Consider the following 12,235-nt stretch of genomic DNA (forward strand, 5'->3'; position numbering starts at 1 on the left):
AGCAAACCAGCCTGGTTACCTGACGGCATATGCTCTGCTGTGGCCTACACCTGCTGAAGGATGGCGTTTACACCACAGTCCCTGGACTCCACCTCCGAGAAGGCTGTTAATCACAGCTCACCACTCGTTCAGGTACTTTTAAAACCAGAAAATAACTGAGTAGTCAAGGGGGTTCCTCACTTGAACTTAGTGTCGTGCTTTTTTGTTAGTCAGAAATAAATTGTGTTTTCCGTTGGTCTCATTATTGCAACATTTAGGAGGCACTGAAAGCTGTTATTTGTCAGTGGAATAAATAGATGCAACAATTTGGACACCGTGAAAGTGTTTCTGCATTTGTTAGTCCCTTCATCAACATCCCAGGAAATCTACTGTCCCAGCGGTGGTTAAACATAAGCACTGTCCCAACTCCATATATTACATTTAAGTTTAATGTTTGTGGTAAGTGCACTGACAAAGTCACAAAAAAATAATGCACAAAAAAGTCAGAATGCACAATACAATACACTAGATAGTTCCATGTCAGCCAAGAATAAAATATTGGCATTGTACGTATTCTGCAAACCATGGATACATACATTTTTAAAATATCATACCAACATTTCTACAATATCTGACTTTCACATCTGGAGGACGAGGGGATGGGGGTCATGTGACAGCTAGGCGAGAAGCCAAGCCAGAGTAACCCAACTGACAGTACAAATGTTGGCATTGTACGTTTCTGCAAACTATGGATATGAAGAACCTTTTACATTTCTTTATGTTGCAACTTTCTTTCGGTTCAGTTTTCTATTCTATTTTGTGACAAACAATTTGGTTAGGGTTAGGAAAAGGTCATGTTTTGTCTTAAAATACAGATTTTGTCATAACAAACATGGCTGGAGATGTCCCGAGGTCTCCTTCAAAATATTCAGTGGTTTCACACTTACAAATGTTGAAACGCAGTCTTGAACTGCAGTCTCTGGCTTGGCAGCCTTCTCACCTGCTGTCATTCCACCACCATTCCGTCTGCCTCCTGATATGAACAAACATGTAATGTGAATATGACACGTACTGTAGACATGTCAATATGGTCATTAAGCCTATGACACGTACAAATGTGAACATAGCAACTACCAACATTTCATCCTGGCAGCTGGGCTAGCCAAAAAACACTGTTCAAGACCTTGTTTCAACGTTTATAAGTGCAAAACCAATGGAGATTTTGACAAACATGATCTTTTCCTGACCCTAACCAAGTGTTTTGAGTGCCTACACCTAACCAGACCATAAGCACAGTGTTGTCAATTGCCAACATTTATTCTGGCAATAAATGTCCCACAATGCAATGAACAAATTAAATGAAAGAGCGACTCACAGCTGTAAATAATGAAAAGAAATGAGCACGAAGACAGCTCCAGAAATATATGACTAAAAGAAAGTAGTCATCTTTAGAAAGACATCAGCACATATCTATATTTCATGCTATTGTAAAACATTAAAGTAGGCTGTTTTTTTGCATGCAAAATGCAAGAATAGCATACTAAAATTTATAAACTATATACAGACAGACAGTTTGTCTTGTGGAATTGGGACACAGTCTTGTTCAAATGACACCTCCTGCCCCAGAGATGCCGTCCTGTTCACTCTCATCAGTGGGTGGGATAAATAAATAAATAAGTAATTCAAAAGAATGATCCCCCACAGACAAGTCTTTTGTCTCCCATAGAAAAGGAAATATCTATTTCAAGTGCTAATTGGCTCAGAGTATTCTTATTACACACCCACTTTGTGTTGGTTAAATGTTTACATTATTTTTTTGTGATAAACAAATCAAATCTATGGACATCTAAATTAAATGTAAAGATAAAGCTGCAGGCACATCCTCCTCTGGCTCTGAGACTGTTTATCTCTCATTGCTGGTAAATTCCAGCCACACCAGCAGGGACTGAAGGACAACAGTGTCCACAGCCACAGGGATCAGTAACAGGTCCACTGCTGAAATATGTGCAAAGTGTCAATAGTCTGGAGCTCCTCTGTCCAACTGGAAGCCATTGAGCTGCTAAAACAGAACTGGTGATTAGGACACAGTCACCCCAGTCGGTGCCAATTCAGATGTCTTAGCTACCCTGGGCACGGCAGTTTGATCTGCCTTGCTGTCATTGATTCACAAGGCTTCCAGCTGGAGCAAAGATCCCCATTGAAGCGTGAGATAGAAACCTCTCCATCTTGGCACATCTTGGCTGGCTCAATCCCCTGCAGGCCATTAGGGATAGAATATGTTGTTTTCTATTTTTTTCCTTCCAGAAGAAAAATACAGTCTGTCTTCATGCTATAACAGCCATTACTTAATTGTGCCGGATTTTCCGAGCAGAGTGTTGCTTTAATTAAGCAGCTAATTGCAATGTAGCTCTTGATTAGCTTTGGGGGATGGGAATGTTCAGACAGGCTGATACGTTGTGCACACTTCAGAATCATTTACAGAAATTGAAGCTAATTTCGCTCTCTGTCTATTGCTGCATTAATTTAATTTGGGTTGCTTTTAGCTCATTAACACTTCTAATTAATACGTTGACATCACTATTAAGATGTCTCTTTGAAATTGGTGTCTCCTGATAATCAGGATGGAAGAGGCTGACGGATGGAGTGAGAGGCTGACGGGGGAAAATGTGGAAAACTCCTTCAGACTGAAGGGGAGGAGGAAGACACCGTCCTCATTTATAAACCTCTAATATTGTATCATAGTGGACACTAATAGGAGGCTGTGGCAGGTGACTAAATTGGAAATGAAAGGAATGCTGATTGTTTTAAAATTTGATTGGGGTTACTCTGTGCGTGTGTGTGTGCGTGCATTTGTGTGCGATACTCGAGGGAGTTGGGGGGCGGAGGTGCGTCAGGGCCAGATGCCATACACAGCTGAAGATCACGCCTGAGTAACTGTGTGTTTGGGTTTGTCATTTTAATGAGCAGAATTTAGTGACTATGGGCTGGTAACGCTGCGTGAGAAGCCCCATTACATTACCATCACTTTAACCAAACTCCAGTCACCAGCACGAATTAAGTAGAATGATTTTTCTTTTTTTTCTTTTTAAGTAATTTAGGGGGGAAAAATTTGATTTTTGGAATTAAATTCATGTGTACATTTTGATATGTCCTACATGCTAATTCTTTATATTTTTTCTGTGTGGCCCAATGCAATCCCTCTTTTATAAATGTACCTTTTACCTCAAAAAGTGGAACATAATAAAAAGGCAGAAAATAATCTTAAAGGAATTTTCATTTTTAAATCAGCCTCAGAATTAAACATTAAACTGCAGTCCGTCAGAGAAAACACAGCTGAATTATTAGGACCGTTACCGTGAAGATGTTAAAAACAGCAGTGTTTTTTTCTCCACATGACAACCACACACTCAGTCATGTGCCCTGAGCAAAATAATGCCTCTCCGATTGACTTTCTCTCACGTTGTCTTCTATTAGCTTCCATAAGTTGAGAAATAAGCATTGATTGGGAAAGGATTCAGTTATTTGGCATGGCGATCAATAGAGGACCTTGTTTTCCTGTGAAGTGCTTTCTTTTTCCCCGAGTCTTCCTGAGGACAGGCCACACTGTAGGAAAGCCTTCTGTTTAGCACTTCATTAAAACTGCCTCTAATAGGAGCCACCGGGGAGATGCTCCCTGCATCGTGTGTAAAAGCGATCAACATCTGCATCAATTAACCCCTTCGTCCCCACGGGGCCCATTAGGAGGAGGAACACCCTTTAAAGCTGCATATGGTTTTAACTCACAATGGACGGAGAACAAATATAATTGCTTGTTTGCTTTAACATTTTTTTTTTCCTTTTGCTGTTTGCGTATTTCAAGAATATGTCCGTGTAGTATTTTTTTTCCCAAATTAGATGAAGGCTACAGAATTGGAGCAGTTACAGCTCACTGTCTCTCAAGTGACAAACTAAATAAAGAACAATGAGTACGAGTCGAGAAAACAGAAATGTCAAACTTAAAGTAAAGCTAATTATTGTTGTAGACAAACTGTATATATAACTTGTAGTCAAACAAATAATTGTTTATTGTAAGTCACAACATTATTGCTCAGACTTACAGCTTTACTCTAAGTGTTTATATCCTGTTTTTTTTTTTTCTTCCCTCGATCCACAGACAGGTCCAATTAGAGAGTCTTCACGAGCAGCAACAACAGTGTGGACACCTGAAATCACTATTGGCAGAGGAGCATTTATTGGTAAGAGTTTTACCAACAAATCGTTTGTGGAGATGCTGTGCACTGGAACAAACCAGCTCTACAGCACAAGATAAATTCTCTTTTAATTTAGATTATGTAGAGAAATACTGAAAATATGTATAAATATAATTAATAAAGTCCTGTTTTATTCCTGAATTACATTTGTGGTTGTATTCATACTTTGAGCCATGATAATTTATGCAACAGATATTAATAGAGCAATTTTTCATTTACAGGATGGCGTTATGTTATAGCAGCGCACCATTTCAATGAGGGCGAATGAGAACATTTGCTTAATTAGACAGAACTTGTTTAACTCTGAGCGCGATGCGATATTATGTTTAAATTGGGAGTGATTCTTTGCAGTATACGATAAGTGACATTAAACTGGAGTCAGCCTTGCAGTGTATCTGTGTGATTAAACTGTAAAATATTTTTTTAATAGAGGGGACATGGTTAACTGCACCACAAGGTTGTGAACTGTAAAGAGCAAAAAGTTTATTATCTTAATTGAGAATTTTGTAATTAATATGTATATATATATATATTTTCTGGAGTTACTCTGAGAAAATAAGAATGCGTGGGATGCTTGTCTCCTCACCTGTCCACAAGTGTTTATCCTTCAGTAAACAACGACAGCTGAGCCCTGATACGTTTAACAAACCCCAAACCAAATCAAGAGTAATAAAATCACTCATTTTGGTTAATGAGCATATTAACAGCAGAGGTAGTGTTTAAGCACAAACAAGAACAACAACATTAATAATTGCAACTCTCTAGTGCCTGGCTGATGTAAGCTTTAATAATTAACAAGTCTTTGTCTTATCCCCTAGAGGCTGTATTCCTATTATCCAACTAAGTTACAAACGAGTAATTACGCTGTCACTGAATGGTCACAACTGTTTACCTCAGAATATCCCCTGGTCCACATTTAATACCTACTTTCAATCTCCAGCTTACCTGACAGATGCCTCAGTTAACGGCAAGGCATGGCATTTCAACTTATTTATTTCACTTTTTCTCCTCTTATTAGAGGATTACTCCTCTTACCTCCTGTGTTTACATATTAGTGCTAATCCAATTGAGTCAACAAGGGCACTTAGTGCAGGCTATGAACTGAGTCTGAGGGACTTAAAACGGGAGGGGAGGGGATATTAATTTACTTCTTCAGATTTTAGGCTTCCAGGGAAAATAGTTTTGAACATCTGCTATGACAAATGAAGCATTGCGAGAGAGCATGTTGTCAGTGAGAGCCTCAGCTGCCATGCTGGTGGAGGTAACAGTTGGCCTGTAGAGGGAGCCCCTGGTTATGAGTCTGTCTATGGGCTTCACTAGCACTAATGTAAACTGCATAATTTTGTAGAGTTTTAAATAGCCTTTGGGGAAACACGCAGTAAATGTATGGAATATGATCTCTTTCTATTTCCAACCTTTTCCACTAAAACACACTGAGGGACGAGCTGCTTCCACAAACACAGTCAGAAATCTTAAAAGAGTAACACAAGTGATTAGAATAGGAAATGTGTTCAGTTTAAGTTCAGTCTGGGAATTGATGTAGGCGCAACAATTTCTTGCTAATGAGGATTCGGATCCCTGGGCTCTACCCGTGCTTCTCCCTCTCTCCACCATCATCTCCATAACATCAGTCATGATCTTTGACCTGAGGGCCATACCCCGTGTCAGCTGAAACTAATTAGCCTTTGATCGCTGGTGACTGCACACAACACGAGTCACACCGGAGAGGTGTTTTTTTTTACCAAGGGAACTGGTTGCTACAATAAGCTCACAAAATACCTTGATGTGGAGACTGGACATCTTTTTAACTGTTGAAAACATATATAAATGATTTCACGTTCAGGCTTTGTTCTGGCTGCAGGTATATGTGCATCAACATCAGTCACATTAGTTCTTGTTGAACACCATGTAAGGGCTAATATAGAAGAATAGCCTCATATTATGCAGAGCTCAATTAATATGTCTTGCACTGTATCGGCTCATTATAGAGCCTGTATTTGTTTAGTTGAACCATTTATCTTCTCCTAATTAGTTATAGATCAATAAGGCAATTGATTTTGCAGTATGCTCAGAGATTCAGTGGAGGAGTTAAAGCATGAAAAATGCAATACAACCTGACCGTTACATACAGACAGAAACATGACTCTTCAGATTTCCCTGAAGACTTTGTACAGTCAGTCATTATTTCTGTCACAAATTCCTCACGAATGACTGATTGTGGGGGGAAACGGCATCATTTACGATTGCAAACAGTGTCCTAAAATCCCATCTGTGTTTGGAAAAGCAGAAACAAATCTGAGCTTAATCAGGTTTGTGAGTATAAATGATCTTCAGCGGCGTCAAGGAGGGTAAATCACAGCAGTGGTTCACGTCTGTAGAGGACACAAGATGACATGTTGTGTTTTGTCAAAGGGTTTTTTTTTTTCCGGCATTTTTATCATTAATCATTAGCCTGTCCCTCTTTCTCCAGGGCTCAGAGATGATGGCAGCTAATTAAGTAGTGGCTGGTGTCAAGTATACTAAGAGACCATGTTAGGCAGGGAGCTGCTCCCTCAAACCACTGACTTAAAACACATTTGTTTCCTCAGTCTTTTTTCCCCAGCTAAACTTCTCTCTTTTTGCACCTATTTCTTTGAAATGCAGCAATCTACATTTCCTCTTTCCAAATTCTCCTGCTGCAAAATAAAGAGCGTTAAATTATACAGCATGAAGGGTTCAAACGCGCAGGCATGCAAAATGGTTTGGCTTTGTTCGCAGTAAGCTGGTGGAAGACAAAATTTGGCAGTATGAGTTGAGGCATTTCAAGTGTGGAGGGAACAGAGTCAGAACATAGTGTCATAACAAAATGAATAAGCATTTTTATTTTCCTCTCAAGAAGTTGAGCTGCTAATGTTTGTATTTTATTTTGGCATTACTAAAATGACTCAAATTGTAATTGCTTTTTTTAAAAAAAAAAGAAAAAAAGAGGTGCAGGAGGACCACTGAGTGAAAGGGCTTTGTGTGTGGTGGAACCAAGCTAGTAAAGTAACACCCATTAAAACGTAATTTGCACCTTTAGGCAGTTCATTAATATAGTGAATGGTAGAATCACACCAATATAGTCTGTCCTCACCTTAGGGCACCATCTCTATTCATCAAAACACACACACACATTTCTCATTTTCACTAACATTAGTCACCATTGCTGAGCTAAGAAGACAATAGGCACATGTGTGTGTAACGTCCTACAGTCGCCGTCAGCCACCCTGAATGGCCTGTCCAAAGTCATTATTTATAATTTGGACGCTAAATGAGGTTTGATGTGATCTGTGTCTTAAACAGTGACGACGCTTTCTGACAATTCCTGCCACTTCTGCCTTTCCAAGAGATGACATAAAGAAAATAGAAATATTTAACATGTATCCTCATCATTATTGTCATTTTATCAACATGCTGCAGGCACATCATCATTTTTTGAATGGTTCACATTATCATTTGACTTAAATATCTATTTCAGGGAGGTTTTCACTTGAGTAATCGCCAGAGGCTGCAGTGATCCAATCAATCAGCGTGACTGAACTTCACACACTTCACTGTTCTTAACTCTCAAACGCAGGCTCTCTCCTCAATGAAGGCCACACAAACTAATATGACTTGTACACATACACACACATACACCCTGAGGCCAGACTACAATGGCTGCAGTTCTGCTCTCCACCAGCAGATGACCAATTCTCTGTCTTTTCCCCCAGTGGACCGTTCTGTCTGGGTTCTCCATGAATTTCCCTTTCTTTTCATCACTCTCTGATGTCCAGCTGCTCCTGTCAACACCTTCTTACAGCTAGCAATTCATTGCAACATACTGGCAGCTGAGACCCCTGTGATGAACTTCAATCTGCCGTTTGCAGAGGGGGCTTCACCCTGAGTCGGGCTAATCAAGGGAAACACCCCCTTCCAAGAGGGAGGGCGTCTACAGACAGATTGAGCCCAAGTTACCCCGTAATTACCCTGCCACTGCCCCTCTGCTGCAAGCTGCTGCATCTGAACCCAGTCAGCAGAGGAACAGACACTTTGGTGATTACTTTCCAATCTGTTTAACAGTGAACAACAACAACCTATGTGCTTCCATTACGCTCATAAACCACAACTTTTTTTTTCCTTCCCTGAAAACATTTTTTGAGGGTTCAGAGCACCAGGCATTTTGTTATGCTTCCTACGGTAACACAGTGCAAATGTCTCTTGCCGCGGGTTTCGATTATTTCCAACTTGGTGCAGTCCCTGGGGGGAAGTTCTCGGGGCTTTCTGAATTTTATTAAAGCCTCTACAGCTGATTACTTGGAGTGAGGTGCACAGGTTGGTGCATTTTAGGAGTGGAGTGGAGGCCTGACAGGGTCATGTTTAACATGTCCACAGGCAATCAATTCACCTTAACCCCTCCTGGTACTCCAGCCCTCTCCACCTAAGCTGTCCTTAATAACCAGGCAATGGCGAATTACTGATAAGGCACTGGGGTCTCTGACCTATATATCCCTCCCTGTATGTATTGGAAAAATCCACCCTGAAAGAAATGTACATTTATAATGCATAGAAATGGTGAAATTAAACAATCACACATTGCACGGCTGTGAAATTCACTTTATTCTTGAGTTTGCTCTACATGGAGGATTTGTTTGGTGTGACGCATTGGGCTAAATTGTCTAGATGGAAGTATGATCTGGCACGTGCCGGACATGGACGGTAGAGTGAAAATCGGTAAAATCTTACACCAACACTGAAGGAAACATAATATTGTGACAGCAACAGTGTCCATATTTTACAATATGTCAGAGGACTGCTTTCTTTTTTGCAGTTACATTATGTTAAATGTCTTGGAATTAATCCTCATTTAGGTGAAAATTTATTATTGTGCACGCAGAAAGTGATAAAAGAAAACATGGATTTGTTATATTGTCAGGAGGCTTATGTGTTTTGGCCAGCAGCATTACATTTTGTGTCATATTTGAATAAAGGTGATCAACATCAGTCAAAGCACCAAATCTGGTTAATAAGACAAAGTTAAATTATATTAAAAATCAAACGGACACAGGTTTATTGTAACAGTGGAGTTTTATCTGCCTTATTTTACTCCGAAATCTTCTCCAGCTCACTGGTTACATGCATTTCTCTTACATGTCAGTGACCCCTGTGTAAGTTTTTACTTAACAAGCATGCAAAGGGTTCTACATTTGCCCTCATATGACAGTGACTAATTGCCCTGAGGATGCGAGCTGCTTGTTAGGCAAAGGGAGGATTCTCTTGCTCTTCACCAGGCTAAATTAATTATTTCTCCTTTTCAATTCACTCTACCTCATCTTATAAAGGTTAGAAACCAGATATGAAGATTTTCTTTCTCTAATTGTATGTTGCTAATTTTCCATGTGGACTTGCTCCCAGTTGTGTTTTTCAGCACGGATACTTCACATACTGCAGCTGTTAGAGGCCAAGTTAATGTATGGCAGGCAATTTGATAAGGCGCTCATTTGTTCATAACACTTTGAAAGTGTGAGAGTCAAGGTTGTTTTATTCTTTATTTTTAAATTGAATCGTTGCAGGATTTAAAAAATAAATAAATAAATAAAGGAATTCTTGGTTATATCATAGTCTATACTCATTTTTACTGTGCTGGGACGGGCTCAGGCTTGAGGAGTAAAGGAGTACATGTAACTAAATTACATAAATAGGATATAAAAAACTAGATTCCAGATACATTGGGTAGAAAAGGGGATTACTAACAGGATTACAATTTAAAATAAAGAATGATATACTAGTCTGTAAATATGCACACGTGCACATGACAACACATCACAAGTCTGACACAACATCACTCTGAAAGTGATCCATATTTCTACTGTAATCTATTTTATCCAAAATAAGATTAAATAAGAAAAAAAACACTGATTCTGTTTAAAGAAATGCTGAATATTGGATCCGATAATCTGCCAGGCCAATAATCCGTCGACCTAGTATATATATTGGTATGATATAGTTTTGATGCTTATTTACTTCCGGAAAATTACATTTGAGATTACCATGAATATAACCATCACAATTCCTCAGATAAAACAAAAATCCTTTACATCATCATCATCATCATATCCAACTTTGACGTATTTTTTTGCTCAAAATCTGCACAAACATCATATTTAGAGTATGAATGAAAAGTACATGTGTAAAGACTTGTTTAAACTGTTTATGTGCTGCCAGCTGTCTCACCCGTTTCCCATCTCTCCAGTCAGAGGCTTATCTTTTTGTTCTGTCAGTGAGGTACCTGTGCAGCTGTCAGGGTCGCGGCTGTTTAGACAATTAAGAATGTTAGACGGAGGGGGTTAGTGAATCACTAAGAACATCAATCTGGCTGGACATTGTGCTCTCGCATTACCACCCTGCTGTTTTGGTATTTATGCCCACTGTTTACACAGAGCACACAGAGGGGGTCCTCCAATCAATGCCATTATCTTTGCTAATACTGCCGGTGCAGGTCTAGCAGACTCTCATCCCTTAATGATCAAAATTAAGGTGTGCTGCATCACAGCAACTTTTCACATGTTACAGCAGTTAGCATTAATCTGCTGCACTTCCTTACTTTGTGTTGCGTTATATAACAGTTGGTTTTCTGCATTTATCCTTCTTCTTCAGGATCTCCTCCACTCTGCACATATACAGTATGTCTCAACCACCTCCCCTTGTGTTCAGCACCATTTCACCCCACCTTCCCCCAACCTTTACCGCCCCGTGCCTGTCCCTGGACAGGTTTCAGCATATAAATTTGAAAATGATTTGTCCTGCCCTCTTAATAATAGATGAGAGAGCAGAGTCAGGGTCCCTTCAATAAACTCCATCCTCGCTTTAATTAGTGAACAAAAAACGCCAGGCCTGCTGAGGACTCTGGCTTTGGCTCTGTGTTAGTAATTAAAACTGAAACCACCAAAAGGAGAGGAGAGGAGAAGGCTCTATTTTTAACGGGCAGGCTGTTTGGTGCCGAGTGCCCGTATAAGGTTCTGCAATAAAGAGTGATAATGAAGGTGTGAGACCTCTGGGGGCTGACTGGGCGCTCGCTACAATGGCTGCTCTCACACCAGACTGAAATACAGGGAGCAATTAGAGGAGGCAGTGCATAGACTGGCCACTAGAGATTAGTTAACACCTCAGGAGCTCCGCTTCAGGACAGGCACATGCTTGTTTTCTTTCTCTCTCTTTTGCTTTCAAGATAACTCACTAAGGTCTTAATGATGAGATTTATTTTATTCAATTGTCATCTCAGACAGATAACGTTTCAGCCGGTCTTGTTGCAGGTTGTGTCGGAAGAGAAAGGGTCATTGATCTTTTTCGAGATTTGTAGTTTTCCTTTTAAATTATTCACACACGTATAAAATCTCTTACTGTCACAAGCTTTTTCTCCACATACGGGTTTAAACACTATGACAAGCTCTGCCTGAGTTGGAGGAGACCTTAAGCCCAAGAACCAATCAAGAGGACATTGTTAATGGAGGCCACATATAAGCCGTTAAGCCAGTATATGCATAATGTTATTTAATTGGAGTCATAAAAAGCCAATTAACCCCCTCCCCCCTCTCTCTCTCTCTCTTTCCCACTCTCTCATTCTGTCTCTTTCTCTCTGTCAAATCACTGTGAATGTGTGTGCATGTGTGACAGAAATTTGAGTATGTGATGCTATTGTACAAATTTGTTTTGTTACATAAAACACTACTATTTTGAAGTCATTTTTTAAGAGCAAATTCTTGAGCTCTGTAATAATTCCTGCAACATTCAGATGCATATCATTTCTATAAATAGGCAAATAAAGAATGGAGTTTGGTCCTATTGAAATATTTGTAAAAAGGGGAAGCCACAATGATGAGGGGCTTCCATGTGATCTTTTTTTTTTTTTGCCTTCTCATTCTCTGAATATAGGGATTTTGACAATATATTTGCTCCCAGGAAAATAGCAACAGTGGGTCGCAATATTGGATCTGTCAGGCTCAGGCCAT

At 39.7% G+C, this 12,235-nt stretch overlaps 1 protein-coding gene across 5 annotated transcripts in view; it reads right to left on the reverse strand.

Annotated features, from left to right (window-relative positions):
• The window catches only part of LOC311267651 (uncharacterized protein), a 49,816-nt gene that overhangs the window by 21,422 nt on the left and 16,159 nt on the right, over window positions 1-12,235 (reverse strand). Inside the window, exon 1 of one of the 5 annotated variants that reach the window (XR_014623855.1) lies at window positions 927-985. The exons of 3 other annotated variants lie outside the window; for them this stretch is intronic. Coding sequence is in view for 1 of the 2 variants with exons in the window: in XM_084370841.1 (XP_084226967.1) it covers window positions 980-1,012 (33 nt within the window). In the remaining variant the exon portion in view is untranslated. Of the gene's footprint in view, window positions 1-926; window positions 1,013-12,235 lie in introns of those variants that run through there. One more of the 5 variants, XM_084370841.1, reaches the window with a different exon arrangement.

This window comes from Pagrus pagrus (assembly GCF_965226575.1).
Source record: "Pagrus pagrus genome assembly, chromosome: 13".
In the NCBI taxonomy this organism is placed as follows: domain Eukaryota; kingdom Metazoa; phylum Chordata; class Actinopteri; order Spariformes; family Sparidae; genus Pagrus; species Pagrus pagrus.